At 42.6% G+C, this 16,428-nt stretch overlaps 2 protein-coding genes across 3 annotated transcripts in view; one reads left to right on the top strand and one right to left on the bottom strand.

Annotated features, from left to right (window-relative positions):
* Positions 1-16,428, top strand: part of LOC102789482 (methylglutaconyl-CoA hydratase, mitochondrial-like) — a 674,272-nt gene that overhangs the window by 508,459 nt on the left and 149,385 nt on the right. The window lies entirely within an intron of this gene.
* Positions 2,269-15,183, bottom strand: LOC148103171 (uncharacterized). Its single transcript, XM_087839458.1, has 3 exons — positions 14,789-15,183; positions 9,603-9,932; positions 2,269-2,345 (listed from the first exon to the last, which is right to left on the bottom strand). Exons 1-3 carry the CDS (start codon positions 15,138-15,140, stop codon positions 2,269-2,271), a joined length of 759 nt encoding a protein of 252 aa, XP_087695584.1. The 5' UTR covers positions 15,141-15,183.

Here is a 16,428-nt window from a genome sequence, read left to right as displayed (position 1 = left end):
GAGACAAAACCTCAGTGTGTAAGAACAGGATCAGAGCCTGAAGTGAGAAACTCCTCCATGATCTACATCCAGACTTCAGCAGAGCCAAACTGGATCAGACTGTCTGCAGGACTCTTACACACATTCAGAGATCAACATATACACTACACACTAAATAGTTGGATGGTGTTCACTGGCAGTGTTTTGTTGCTGTTTCAGACTCTGAATCTGAAGCTCAGCAGTGTGTTTCCTGTGTTTCTGTCTTGACATTGTTCCTTAAAGCAGCGGTCTCCAACCTTTTTTGCTCCACGGACCGGTTTATGACCGACAATATTTTCACGGACCGGCCTTTAAGGTGTCGCGGATAAATACAACAAAATAAAACTAGTACCGGTACAGAAAAAAAGAAGATTTATTCATAACACACGTGAAAAGACCCAGGAAAACCGAGTTAACGATAAAAACGACAACAAAATAACGCTGAAAACCGATAAAAACCCTGAAAACTATACATTTCACACCTGAGCCTCAACTCTCGCAGCCCGGTACCAAACGACTCACGGACCGGTACCGGTCCGAGGCCCGGGGGTTGGGGACCGCTGCCTTAAAGGTTCCTCCATGTTTTCTCACTGTTGCTCTGATCCATGCAGATCACCATTACAGGCATCCAGCTTTCTTCTTCTACTCCTTCTTCTCTGTGTGCCATGTTTGAATCCTCCATCTGTCGTCAGGAGCAGCCGCTCCATCACCACAGCAGAACAACAACACTGGATCAGATTAAATTGTTACGACCGAGGTTAAATTCATAGAACAATAATGATCATAATATTTTAGATCAAAACCAACTTGACAAGTTAAAAAAGGCGAGTGAGAACAAAAAGCGTTACTATGGTTACTATGGACCTGTGATCATGCTGACATCACTGATCAATCACACAGATCAAACTGATTGTTACGGCCCATCTAGGCGTGGCCAGACCATAATATACGGGTGATCCATCCCCATGTGACCGTGAGCAGCACATCACATAATTAGTACATTTTGATGGCGATTCATTTACAATGAGTGGGTTCAACACAAAGGAGCGGACTTCAGCTTCGGGGTGGAGCTAACAGCAATACAACAAACAAACGGGGCACATACACACACAAAGTAGATTAGATTAGAACAGGATGTTCTGAGCACCCTGTTTGTTATCAGATGGATACTCAGTAGGTGAGGCCATAAATAAATGTCCCGTAGAGCTATTCATGAACCCAGGAAACAAAGAGAGAAAAGAACAGATTGGAGATCAGAGCTGAACACACACTTTTTTAAAAGCATGCAGGAGCCGTGAGGACGAGCACAGATTCATTCATTCATATCTGCTCTGTAATCTGAACTCTCTCTCTTTCTAATCTCATGTCTGAAGGTGAGAAGGACACCGTCTCCCTAACAGAAAAGCTTCTCCACCCACACAGCTGATGAAGATATTTACAGTGTGTACAATGGCATCACTCTTCCACACACACACAATCACTTGTTGATGCAGCGTGGTCCAGCTGGGAGTAAGGAGGTAGGAAAGCTGAGCCAGTGTTCCCGCTTTAAAGAAGGCACCTTCAGCCAATCACTGACTCCACCCACAACTCAGCATAGTGACAAATACTCAGCACAGGCTAAACAGCTCCACCCTCAGGCCAACATGGAGAAAAACATTCACACTGAAACAAGACAAATGATGATCTGGGCTCCAAACATTCATATCCAACACATGTAAAGCCTTCAAACGTCATCTGCTAATGTTTCTGTTTATTCTATGATTATTTTAAAATGAGCTCACAGCCACCTGTCGTCCTGCTGAGCTCCACCAAGGGGCCACTTTAAGGACCTGTCAGATTATCTTATTAGTCAATCGTTATCTTATCATTTTACAATTCTCTTTAAACTTTCAGCCGTTTAACTTCAGTGATCCTCAGAATGTCTTTGATATCCAGGAGTTTTACCCACGTCCAGTGAAAAATGACGATCAAATGAAAAAATCCACTTTTTCTTCTTTGACTCAGTTCCTGAAGAGGGTCTCATATCTGCCAGACTCCCAGAAACTCAGTGTGTTCAAGAGTGAGCTGACAGTCAGAGTCCCTTCAGTCTCAGCGTGATCCAACCATATTTGTGTGAACAGCATCACAGAGGATTCAGCTGCTTTAAATGGGACAGTGTGAGTAAATAACAGGGACTAGAAAGAGAGAGCAGAGTTCTCCTCAGTAACACCAGGATACCTGACCCGTCTGAGTCTCGCTTCCCCGCCTCCATCATTTAGTGACGGCCAAATCTACCATGTCTGTGCCGAGCGCTTTGGTCAGGGCCAAACCTTGTGTCACCATGGCAACTACAACATGACAGCATCCAGAGAAACTTGTGACCCCACGACTACATTAGATGTTTGCTCTGCTGAATCCAGCCAGCCCCTACCTGCCTTTAGTCATATGGGATAAAACGGTGGGCAGAGGTGGGAAGTAACTAAGTACAAATACTCTGTTACTGTACTTAAGTAGGATTTTCAGGCATCTGTACTTTCTACTCCTTACATGTTCAAACAGGCTGGTTACTTTAGGTTTAACACATTTGAGGGGAGTTATTATTTCATCAGTGCGAGCTTCAAACATCAAAGTGATTTGAGCCTAAACAGAAACACATGAAAGGAAATCCTGTTCATTTATTAATCACATAAAAAGAGACCAAAGAGTCAAACTGTGAGTCACAGTCAGGGCTTAAAGTGGGCCATGTTTTTATTTGATATGTTTTTGGGACAACACCTGAACGCCTGCAGGTGTCTGGACGTTGTGTTAGCGCTACTTTAGCATCTAGCTAGCCCTGCTGAAGAGCAGCGAGCATAAAGGGACGAACGTTTTTGAAGTGTCAGCTAATTTCAAATGCAGCGTTTCTATCAGCTCAACAAACATCAGCAAACACACAAACTGTTTGTGTGCAGTTTGTCTCACAGTGTGTTGCAGCTAAAGGTCCAGCTGCTGTATTTCACAGGGAGAGAAAAGAAAGAAAAGCTGCTGTAGGAGAGGAAGCCAAGCTTTGGCATCGCTCTGAAAACTATCGCTGATCCTTTTACTCGCTGGCTTTCAAATAAAAGCTGAAATGAAATTTGTGGCGTTTGCAGGATGGAATCAATCACACAGGATCAGGGGATAAGACAGCAGAGCAGCTGATTTTACACCTGAAGATAAAACTGTAATGTTAGAAACATATGAAGATATTACACACACAATACAGACTGCAGCTCAGACAGCTGCTGGACAGATGTGTGTGTGTGTGTGTGTGTGTGTGTGTGTGTGTGAGTGTGTGTGAGTACTGTAACTCCTTTATTTCAAACAGACAGCTTCAGCATTTGTTCTGCTTTCTCTGCTTTTATTTGAATGTAACAGAAAAACACGACTAGAATTTCCACAAACGTGTTTACAGGCTGACTTTAATGTGTTTCTGCACATGCTTGTCCTCTGGTCATGTGATCATGTGGTTTGTAGGAACTGTTAAGGTTCAAATATTGAGGAGGGGTAGAGGAGGTAATCAACTCTCCATAATAACAACACTGATCCGGCCGGGTGGAGTCAAACGATGATTTTAATGACACGCCTGGGAAGACCACCCGCTGTACGCAGACAGCGCCGATCCCCAACTTACAGAGCATAAGCAGGTGTTTTATACCATTTCAGGGCTTAAATTCACTACACCCCTAAACGTCACTCAGATACAGTTCATACATAGGTTTTAAAACCACAATGACTTAACACAGTTTAAAATAACATTGTCTCCATCTCCACAACAGATGCTTCAGCCTTCTGACTTTCACTTCCCGTCTGGAAACCAAACTGTTCCTCTTTTGCAGAGACAATTTTAGAGTTACAAGCAAACATGATTAACCTCTCACCTATAAATGAGATAAAGTCTACTGTGTGTTTGTGTCATCATGAACTGCACTCAATTTCAACTTGTAACCTTTTCCACCAGACAGAAGGCCAGCACGTACACATTTCAGATCATAACAAGCATTCAAAAGCATTTAAGATTATAGATTTAACTCAACAGTTTAGAGTGGTTATAACTGCACCTGTAATAAAGGCTAATTGGGTACCAATATGTTTAAACATCTGAATGCAACATCAATACTGTAGATTGTATTATTAATGCAATGGTAATGATGATAATTATTAACAATAACAGTAAAATAATTTCTAATCCCTCACAGAGGGTCACCACACTTATTTGTGTCATTGCTCTGACCCTCTCTAGCCGTCTTCTGGCTCAGCCAATCAGACAACAACATATGGTCATGTAAGTGGTCCAGTAATAACCGTCAGCTCCCCCTTAAGAACACTCCATGCATGAGATTAGGTTTTTCTGGGTCCCTCTCTTGTGGTCCTTCAGGTCTCGGGCCTCCAGGATCCTCACCCCCTGTGGTAGCCGAGATGTCCTGCAAAGGGAACAAAACACCTTTTCCTACGCCTCCCTAACTTATCATGTTTATCAGCATCCTGTACACAAAACTGTCGCTGCTGCAAGGGCCTCCACTCTGCCCTAAAAGTCACCTTTCCCAATAGGTCACAAGAAAATCATTATAAGCACCTATTCTACTAAAAGATCAAAGAAAACAACCATTTTAATCAATTAAGTTTAAGCATATAAGCAATTACTCATGCGTAAATTTCATCAGAGCTAAACGCTGCCTAAAAACAACTCCTGTGTGTTAACACTAACTTCATTTTAAACTCACATTTCCTGTGTCATGACCTGTTGTTGATATAGCATCTTTATTTCATTTTGCTCCTCTATACATTTTAGTTGACCTCTACAGTGGCCTCTTTTGTTAATGGTCCGAATTATATCAACAAGTTTCTCCTCTTTCAGCCAGATTCAGTTATAAGCTAAATGAATTTCAGGTTTATGGATTCTATGTGTTTGTAAGCATGTGCGACCTTTTATGCTCTAAGCCTCTTTTCACAATAAATTGCCTGGACATTCGCGCCAAACAAAGCTTTTGACCTTCATTAATAGACTGAGCCACAACTCTTTAATAAGCACCAAAATGCATTTAATTTACAGAATTTACACAAACGTGTTTACAGGCTGACTTTAATGTGTTTCTGCACATGCTTGTCCTCTGGTCATGTGATCATGTGGTTTGTAGGAACGCTCCTCTTCCTCAGAGGATCCACCTGTGCTTCCTCTCCTCTCTCCTCCACCTGTTACAGTGAGGGAACGTCCTCCATGATGGAGGAGCTGCTGGAAAGTGCTGAGAGTTTCCTCCAGAGTGAGACCTCTGTCACAGTTCAGAGGATCTACGGCAGCAGAGACCTTCATGGACACTAAAAGTCTCAAACACACAACAACAACATCACACTGACTCCACTCTGACATCACTGATCAATAATCAAAGAACACACAGATCAAACTGATTGATCAGCCATCAGAGGAGTCGGATCAATGGAGCTGCTTCTGTTCCTGATGTCCCCTGTTTGATCCTGGACCTGAACTCTCCCTGCAGAGGAGACACAACACAGTCAGACACACACACACACACACACACACACACACACGCACACACACACACACACACACACACACACAAGTGACGGGTTTTCAAGGTGATAATTGCTCCACTAACAGTGAGACATGGATTCTTTTTTATTCATTGTTGTTGGATTTTTATTGTTGTAGCCCTGGCTATATAAGTAGCTCATTATTTAAATTTGTTCATTAAAATTGATAGTTAGCTGCAAATGTTTAATGTGTTCAAGAATGTATACAAATGCCTGCAAAGTATGTGATGTGTGTCAGTTAAATGCACAACCTTTTTATTTGTATTTTGAGGTTTATGTAATTATTTTTGATATGGTATTGATATGTACTACAGCTCCAGTGAACCCTGAAGTAGTCTCAGGTAGAGGGGTGGGAGTAAGTGGGGAGCCGTGTGCTGCAGGTAGGGTTGCCAACTCCCTGAGAAATAAATAAGGGACACCTCGTGGCCAGGGCCGGGCAACCCAGTTGTCTTCACCCTTCCCAGTGTGGTGAATTTTTTAGCTCTGTTTTTGTGTGTGAAATTATTTTTTTAACCATTTGACTTGAATTTGATTTAAGTAGATGTGTATTCTTTGTGATATCAACACATGGGAAACAAAAATCATTTAGCCATTTATTTTTAGCTCAAAATGACAACATTAACACAATAAAACAGGTCTCTTTCTTAAACAGAAGCCTGTCATGCTTAACTTTTGAGAATAAAAGTAAATCTTTTTTTAAAAGAACTCTGTCCTGCTTAACTTAAAATTATATAAATTAATAGAAAACAATAGAAAGAAAAATATTCTTGTAACAGTGCACATTTAGTGCATTTAGTGCAATTGGCTTCAGTAGAGGCATTATTTCAGCTTTTGCTCCCGTTTGTAAACCCACTTGTTCCCATGATTACGCATCATAACTCATCATCATTATTCATCTATGTATTACTTTTATGTATTACTCATCTATTTGTTGCAATCTATCCTTGCAATTGTTTATTACACAAAATAAATTATATTATCACACTTCTGGCCACATAGCGCTGATATTCACTGCACATGCCCATTTTAACCTTAACCAGAGGGTTTAAAAACAAACCAGTGTTTACATACCATATCTGCTTCTGCCGTGGCCTGGTGGACAAAAATTGGTTAAGGGTTCCCCGAGCTTTCACGCCCCTCATGTTCTTCATGTGCCCACCATTAGAAGCATGCCTATGGAAAAAGTGCGCCGGCACACAGTGCAGTGCGCTTTATAGGTGTTATCGTGCACTTTTCCAGCCAGGTGTTTTACTTTTCCCATTCTTCCCTGTACTTTTGTTACTTTTTGTACTTTTGTAGTTTTGCAGCCTTTTTTTCTTTCTCTGAGAGGAACAAACATTGCTGGTCTAATGCTGGGCTCACACTGTGCGATTTTTGGCCCATTTTGAGCCGATTTTTGAGTCGTGCGACCAATTTGGTGATCGGCCCGATTTTGGCCTTCATCGTGCATGTGTAGTATACGTGGGGTAACGAGAAGCGATTAACACCTCACGACCAGCTCCCGATCATCAATCGCTCGTGAGGGTGTCACCGCAGCCGCTCACACTGCTCACGCGCAAACACGTAAACGTCGGTGAAAAAGACGGAGCAGCACGGCTGTGCAGCGTGTGATCTGGACACAAGCGATGGAGGCACAACTTGTAGAACTTTGGAAAGCTCATCCGAGCCTTTTCCATGTGGCATCACCAAATTATCACGACCACAACAACCGTGAAAATAGTTGGATTTACATTGCTGCTCAATCACAGCTGATCATGTTTTTCATTAGCAATTTAGCAAAGTTGATGGTGGTGTGTGTCTGTGTGAGTGAAAGACAGAGAGGGAGAGCGAGCGACAGATTTTCTGTTATAACCTTCATTTTATGGAGGCACAGTGTGACTCAGGTCGCATCAGAGCATCGGGCGGTATAGTGTGAGACCTGCATTGTGACCTACGAACTTATAACCCATGCGAGCCAATCGTGCAGTTTGAAAATCGCACAGTGTTTGCCCAGCTTCAGGTGTACTGTCGTCTGAGACTTGCACCGCAGTGTCGGCGTTTGTTTCCCTGTTGGCCATGCTTTTTGTTGTGGTCATCTGTTGTCTTCCGGTATTTTCTCCGCAAGCGACCTTTCCTCAACCAATGAGATGAGCGGTAATCTGAATTGTCATACGCGTCATAAGTGTGCTGTCAGCTCATTGGTCACAAAGCAGGGGCGAGGCTGGGAATTATGTTTTCAAACAAAGCGTTAATTACATTAAAACTTATAGACTACTTTTGATTCTCACTGTATTACGGGACAAAGTGCGTCCCTTATTAGCTCAATACGGGACGTGTACTTTTGTTTCTAAATACGGGACGATTCCGTTTTTTAAGGGACGGTTGGCAACCCTAGCTGCAGGAAGCGAGAGAGACGAGAGCTGAACAGCGTCGAGTGAACGCAGAGTTCATAGAAGGCGACAGACATATTTTCGGGTTGACGGATAGTTAACTGGAGTCAAGAACTGTTGTACCCTACTGTGAGGTAAATGTGAATTTTGTCTGACACTTGTACCCAATGTTATTGTGTAAAACGGGCTAACTGCTAACCGCGATTAGCCGCTAGCACAACTGCTAACACAGCCGCTAACACAGCTGCTAGCACAACTGCTAACACAGCCGCTAGCACAACTGCTAACATAGCCGCTAGCGTAGCCGAGCATATTCGCTAAGCTCTTGTTCTGCTCTGTTTTATTTATTAAGCTAATGCTAAGATTGAATGTTATGCATGTGAACTGGCATTTAGCGGGGTTGTGTGATTCAGTAGGAGGAGACGGACGTCTTGCTGGCGTGTCAGAGACGTCCCTTCTGCTGGTGTGCTGAAGTTATGTGTTCACGTGGGAGCACGTGGAAAGGACGACTGTGAGTGCTGCTGCCGCGGCCTGCTGGTAGCCGTGACCCAGTTACCCGCTATCCCCTTGAACTGCCTGGAGGTGTGAGTACTGTTGTTTGCACGTGCTTTTTATTTTTACTGCTTGGCAACAAGTGAAGCGGCCATATTGTTTTAGGTCCCAACGCACCCGAGCCACGACTCAGGCCTGCAACGAGGGGCTTGCTAGCAGAAAGACTGTAGCACTTGAGGTGTGTTTGGTGAGAGTGCGTGTGGGCCCACAATATTATTTGATTATTTTGTTTCTGTTGAGGTAGATACCTCACCATTGTTTAACAAACTTTATTGATTTTACTTATTTTCTTTTGTGTTGTTAATTAAGCATTCACTAAAGTGGAGTTAACGTTATAATTGACCTGCTTGTGTGTGGTTTGTTTCCATATAGTTTAGTTTTATTGCATATTTAATACCATAAGCATTAAAAAGGGAGTATCAGTAGGAAAGTAACAACAGGAACCCAGCGCCCCTCTCAATAGAACGTGGGACGGGTGTTACATTGTGCTGGCTTGTTTCCCCTGATGCGTGTGAGGCTGTGAGTCAGCTGAAGATTGTTTACTCCCGTGAGGAGCTGCTACAACTTAACGTCTCGTATGGTGGTAAAGACCTTACTTCATGTATGCCGCATTTTATACGGAGAGATTTTAACAGAACAAGTGACAAAAGAAAAAGAGGGAGACTCAGAGGTGTCAAATTGCGTCTGAGGAGACAACAGGTTGGACTCCCCTGGCCTCTGTAGCTTCTTTCCTCTAGACGAAGGTTTCTAGTTCAAAGAAAACAGTTTTGTCTCTGCTGCCGTCACTAAACACAATAAGAACTGTTTTATTTGATTCATCTTGATCTATATTGGTTTTTATTGCTTGTGTAATAATCAAATGTGTTTGTCAGGGTTTAATGGGTGGGTGTGTGTTTTGTGAGGGGATGCCAAATGTTATAATTATTTCCATAAAGCCAATTTATCTATGGGTATAAATAAAGTAAACTTGAACCCTTAGGTAAAATTTAGACTAACTGTAACCCTGACAGTAAAACCACATTTGACTTAAAACTTGTTGGACCAGACATTTTGTCCCCACGAGTATAGTGCCAATGTTCTGTCCTCACAAAGATGTGTAAACATGTACACACAAACCTTTGACTTTGAGCAGCACAGTTTTGTATCGGATCGTGATGCCATTAATCAAGACTCCACATCCATATTCTCCACTGTCTCTCTCTGTGGGGTGTTTCAGGGTCAGACTGAGGTCTCCAGTTTTCAGCAGGTGTTCATTCATCTTCGTTCGGTCTCTGTAAACCTGGTGCTGTTTGTGAGGCTGCTCAGAGCCGTTCATATACACGTGGACCTTCCTGTATTCAGGTTGATAGCGTTTCCACTCCACTTTAGCATCTTCAGGCAGGTTTTGTGTGGTTCTGAAGGGCAGCTGGACAGACTCCGCCCCCTCCTCTACCTCCACCTGACACACTGAGAGGACAACAAACACAACATGAGCTGTACAAAGTGTGATTGGTGTTGACAGAGCAGCATCATGTGACTCTTGTTCTGCACTAAATGAAGCGATGGAGTGGCGCCTCCTTCAGGCAGAGAAACAGCTCATGGAGAGAAATAATTATTAGAGCAAAAACAAGAGTGGAGCTGCAAATAAGGCCGAGAGGAACGCTGCAGAAAACTGTTCATGTGTGAATTCATAACTTCATAGATTTCTTTGAGCACTAAAATCAGAGCTGCTTCTATTTCTAATATGACAGCTGTACATTAGAGCTGGAACACTTTAAATGTGAGCCATAAAAACATGATACTCTACAAGTGCATTCAGCTCTGACACTGTCACATCATGAAGGAGACGTGGAAATCACTTTGTTACACAAATCAAAGTCAAATCAATTCTATTGATGGAATATTGTGTGATCAATAGACTGATCAGTTTCTAATCTGTCATCTATCAGCTGGAAATCCAGCAGTGTCAAACAGACTGGGCAGCAGATTAGGACCAAACACAAACACACTGAGACTTTTTCTTCAGCAGTTGCAGGTAAACTGCAGCAACAATGCGACTCAGACAGTTTCTCTATAACTGCAGGGCTTCCTGCGCTGCTGTTAGTCAGATACGGATCAACAGGTTGTGGATAGAAAGCAGATTCCTTCAGCAGAGGATCCAGATCACACTTGAAGCATGTCGTCGGGAAAACCATCAGTGAAAATGGGACACTTTGAGCCAATTTGAGCCTCAAACTGAACATAACCTGCTGCAGACCAGCTGATGTGTTCAGTTACCATGGTGAGGAATTTCACAATAAAGGAGGCGTACGCTCTGTCTTTTCCCGGCCCGACGCTCTGGGACATTTTAGACAAGTTTCCTGGGAGAATACGATCCCGTGATGAGGCCGACACCATCCTTATCCACATGGGCACAAACCGGATTCCAAACAGCGCTCCCACTTCCTCAAACTGGACTTTGTGTGTCTTTGTGAGGCTGTGAAATAGAGCTGGGCGATATATCGAGTTTTTAAAAAATATCGATATATTTTTATACGAGATATAAGATGTGACAATATCCTTTATATCGATATAGTCTATGTTACTTGTGGAGCCGCAAGTTTGCCTCTCTTTCGTCCACTTTTGTCTTTACGCAACGTTACTCGGCCTCGCCTCTCCTTCACTGAACACAACTCCCCCATCGCTTCACCGGCAGGAAGCGACAAGATGGACACGGCAAATCTCCATTAACGAGTTACTGCGCATCGCCCCGTGCGTGGGGCTGGACGCCCTCAACGTGTTAGCTAGCTAACCACGCTAACGAGCTAACCACGCTAACGCCATGCAGCCCAGAGGTGGCCTAAAATCCTTTCATTTTCTCAAAAGTTGACAGCGCGCCTTATGTATGAATTCTGGTTGTGCTTGATGACCACGTACCGATTTTATGTGGTACACAGCGCTCAGCAATCTGTCAAAAAATGTTTTAGTACGACTTTGGTAAGCTAAGGTGCTGCACCGCTTGATGGATTGTCAGAGCAGTACGGCTACTGAGGAGCCTTGCGGAGTGATACGTACTGTGCTTCAACGTAATATTACCCTACTGCATAGGTGTCAAACTCTGGCCCGCAGCCTAATTACATTTGGCCCGCGAAGCCATACCAAATTACTATTAGAGGTGGCCTACTGGTATTATACAGCTAATATATATATTGTTTAGTATTAAGCTTTGCTTGTTCCATATTCAGTTTTTCAGCAAAATGTGTTTGAGTCCATAAGAAAAGATTCATTCTTAAATCTGGAGGAAGATTTTTTTTCAATAAATATTAATGTTAGCCCGCGACTTTGTTCCAGTTTTGAATTTTGGCCCACTCTGTATTTGAGTTTGACACCCCTGCCCTACTGCGTATAAGGACCATAAATGGCACCTATTAAGAGACGTGGTTACGAAGAGGATTTCAAACTCAATGCTGTGAGTCACACAGTAGAAGTTGGGAACAGAGCAGCTGTGAAATCTGTCTTTGTTATTATGCTCAGCGTCTTTTAGTTTACATTTTGACTGCACAATTGTGAGCTTTTTGTTATGCACAAAAACAACATTGTTTTCTTTTATTTATGGAGCATTATTATTTAATAAATGCTCATAATTTATTTTTGAGTAAATTTTATGTACATCTATGCTCTATGTTAATAAAAGTGCCTGTGTGACATCTGGGACACAGCTTTGACTAAGAACTCTCTTTTTGTTCTTACTTTATGGCTTTAAAAAAAAAATCGAGATATATATCCGCCGTCCAGGTAAAAAATATCGAGATATGAATTTTGGGTCATATCGCCCAGCCCTACTGTGAAACAAGCCCACCGTAGTGTTTGTATCTCCGGCCCCACTCCCACCTGTGGCCGTGGGGCGTTTGGGTCCTGCTCGGCCTCCACACCTGGCTCTCCTCTGTGTGTGACTCCCACAGCCTGGGCTTTAGAGACAACTTCAATGTTTTCTGGGACAGGAGGCATCTTTCTGCAGCAGATGGGCTCCACTTCAACCAATCAGGAGCCAGATCCTCTCTGCTAACATATCATATGGAGTCCAGCAGGAAACACTCCATCAAGCACCTGTCCACACCTGCCCACACCTGCTGACCGCTCCGTCACTGACTGACTAGGAGGTGAACCATCTAACTGTGCTCCTCCTTCCACCTTTGGACCACTCATTTAGTGACAGCCAGGATTTGACAATCAGCTGTGACACAGGAAAACATGAGGTGGGAAACTCTGGAGAAGATCTGCTTTTCTCTACAGGGAGGCTCGCACATCTGATCTGCTCACCATCACTCAACTCACTTCAACAACATGGTGACTCAGTCATTTCTGCACGTTTCCTCATGTTACAGCCCTGACTTCAGTTCAGCTGAGGAGGAGATGAGGGAGGAGAGAGCAGTGGTGGAAGAAGAGGAGGAGAAGATCCAAAGAGGAGGCAGGGGGAGAGGCTCAGGAACAGTTAGCATCAGAGACTTTGAGCCATCATGGACTCCCACTCCTTCCATCCAGCCCTGTGTGGATCAGCAGCTCCAAAATGTCTGCTCACTCATGTTCTTACTGTCTGTGCTCTTCTTTCATTTCACTCATTATATATGAACTGCTCCTAAATCACACTGGATATGGATTTTCTGTCCATCCACACTAATTCTCTTCATTCTCACCTGATTGTTTGGATGCTCTTTGATAGCACATTGAAAATCCTCACAGTGACTTCTATTGCCACACTGACTGGACAAATACAAAGTTGAAGGCTTCATGTGTTTGGCACAAATAATACTTTGGTAGGTCTGAATTGTGTTTTGAACCATCTCTCAGGACCAAAGTCTTTTTGCTTCATTCAAAAAGAGCTGAAGGCTTTTTCCCTCACAGTTTGTCCTTTGATATTATTGGATGATGGACTGTGGAAAACACAAATGTGCACTTCTTAATGGCTCATATGTGCTGTGAAAGAGCTCTTTGTGATCCTGAAGCTTTTCAATAGTTTTTCTTTGGCTGTTTGTAAAGTTTTCTGTGTGAACTCTCAGGAATCTGGAGCAGTCTAATAGAAGTCTACTGGGGTATAGAGGGAGGAGCTTCTGTCAGACTCTTTCTGATGAGGAACTGAAGCCGCTCTCATGGTCTCATCAAATCCATCAGACTGAGAAAAACTGTCATGTGACCTCTCAGAACAAACAGCCTGTTAGTTTCCTGCTGCCTCCATCACTCACTTTCATTCACTCTCAATCACACCAACATGTTAAAGCAGCGCTATAGCTCACCTGGCTGAGCAGGTGGGCTGAAGGCGGGGCTTACTACAGGTGCCTGTGTGTCCCTCACTCTCTCCCCACTTTCCTGTCTACTCTCTGCACCTATATAATAAAGGCAAACATGCCTCCAATAGAAATCTTTGCAAACACAAAGTCCCACAGCAGCCCCGTGTTCTCCGGCTAAAATGAGAGTTTTTGTCAGTGGAGTCTGGTGGCTTTAACCACACAAACATTACAGCTGCGCTCAAATATCACAAAGAGCTGTGACAGCAGAGAAACACATGAAAATCCTCCAAAGATCATCTAGAAATAGAAATCTGTCCACTGTGGGACGTGTGAGGCTGACATTAATATGTCTTAAAGTGGGAGATGAAGAAATGCTTCCAGGGCCCAAATCATGGAGACAAACATCAATCCACACTTCACTTTGTTTCCTGTCTCTAAAGTGGGAATATTTCAGTGTGATGAACAAACGGCCTCCAACAAATAAAGCTCATTTCCTTTTCCTGTCTTTTCTCCAGCGGCCTCAGCTTCTTCCTCTTTCCCCTGTCTTCTTCTGCAGACGCTCCTCTGTAGCTTCAAGCTCTTTCTCTTTACAAGGAGAGCTACAAACCTTTGCATCCAGCCACAAACACCCCATGGGCTCCTCTGGATCATCACACTCAGCATTTTCACAATAAAAGCCTCATATTTATGGCTGCTCCACCCTGACATGTGACAACATCCAAATGACTGGATCAAAGTGTTTGAATGATCTCAGCAGCTTTAAAACTATTGATATTTATACATTTACATTGATTTGGACTAAACTAACAAAACTATTGATTTGATCCAAACTCAAATCATGCCAGAGGCTTTTATTTTGAAGGTAGGATCATTTTAATGGTCTTCTTAGTCTGTTCATTTAAACACACAGTTGCTCCGCCTGACATTTTTGGCTTTTAGATCAAAACATCAAAGAATTTATTTTATTTGAATGAACTGAAAATAGATTCAAACTAAAAGCTTTTAGAGAATAAACTCCTACATGACCTCTGACCTTTGACCTGTATCTACAGCACTGACCTCTGACTTTCAGCTTCACTTTTCTCTTCAGCAGGATGTTTCCCTCCCTGCTGTAGACGGTGCAGGTGTAGGTGGAGTTGTCTCCATCTGTGGGGTGTTTCAGGGTCAGACTGAGGTCTCCAGGTTCCAGTAAGTTTCTCTTCATCTTTGTTCGGTTCTTGTATTTATCGTCCTGTTCTTCAGGCTGGTCAGAGCCGTTCTCATACACGTGGACCTTCCTGTTGTTTGCATCCTTCCACTCCACTTTAGCATCTTTAGGCAGACAAACTGTGGTTTTGCAGATCAGCTGCACAGACTCCACCCCTGAATCCACCCCCACCCAGGGGACTGAGAGGACAACAAAGCACAACATGAGCTGCAGTGAAGGTTACTAATGTTCTCCTTATGACCTGTTACAGAGGACTTATTTCTGTGCTTGTCCTGTTAGACCTCAGTGTAGACCACAACATTTTACTGCAAACACTAGAACACACCAGAGTTATTAAAGGAAATTCACTGCAGTGGTTTAAATCACATCTGATAGATTCCAGTTTTCTCTACAAAAAAAGTTATTCATAGATTTGTATCATTTGCAGATGATACACATTTAATTTTTACCATTAACACAGTTAAATCAGTAACAAGCATGTCTTAAAGATATAAAGGCCTGTATGGCCTCTATTTACTGTTTCTAAATTCATCACATTGATCCTGGACCTGTACATATAAATAAATCATATTTATTTATTTATCTATAATTAACACACCCTTGTTGTTTTTTTCAAGTGATATCACTGTGTGATCGCTGCAGTCAGACAGCTGAAGCTCCCAAAATCCTCAAATCATTTTTAAACGAGATTTTAAGAATTAAAAGTAAATCTCCAAAAGTTGATTCTGTTCATCTGGACGTAGCGTTTTGTGGGAGAAACGTTTCGTCATCATCAGGTGACTTCTTCAGTCTCAGCTGACTGCAGGTTTCAATCTTATAAACAGTACATTTGCATAATGACTGAAACCAGCCCACTGAAGGAACAGTTTCTTAATCTTAATTATGCAAATTCTCATGAAATTTTTGTAAAAAACTTCCTACGACAGCTGAAACAGAATCAACCTCTTTACTGATGAGGAGCTGGGATGGAAATACTTTAATGATGTTTTGATAATAAACATGTGTCCATCATTAAATTTAGAGTAAACCACAGAAACAATGCTGGGGTTTCTCCTCAGCTGTCCAGCCTCCTTAAACAAAGTGATGCTGTCTGAGCTCAGACCAGAGAAACTAAATCTGAGGCAGACTGTTTGATTTTTAGACCCTTTTTTTCTAACACTCAAAACCACTAAACATCTGAATGATCCAAAAACAAATTAGGATAATAACAAAATCTTACTATGAGGATATATCCACCAAGATGGCTGCTTTTGTTTGAAAAGACTGATGCACTTTACTGAAAAATGCTTTAATGAACATTTTGTTTCTTCGGGTCTTTACGTGAATCTTTACATCAGATTTCAAACAGCTTCATGAACAGGAGGCTCTCTGTAACCACTCAAACTCAGTCTGTGCTTCAGTCCTTCAGCGTTTCTCCTCTGAATGTCCTGGAGGTCCACAGCACCTTAAATCTGTTGGATCCAAATAAATCTGCAGGACTAAATCAACTTGA

This window comes from Neolamprologus brichardi, chromosome 3 (assembly GCF_056152115.1).
Source record: "Neolamprologus brichardi isolate AB-2024 chromosome 3, ASM5615211v1, whole genome shotgun sequence".
Classification (NCBI taxonomy): Eukaryota; Metazoa; Chordata; class Actinopteri; order Cichliformes; family Cichlidae; genus Neolamprologus; species Neolamprologus brichardi.
Note: the sequence above shows the minus strand (reverse complement) of the source record. Positions and strands in the feature narration are given on the sequence as shown.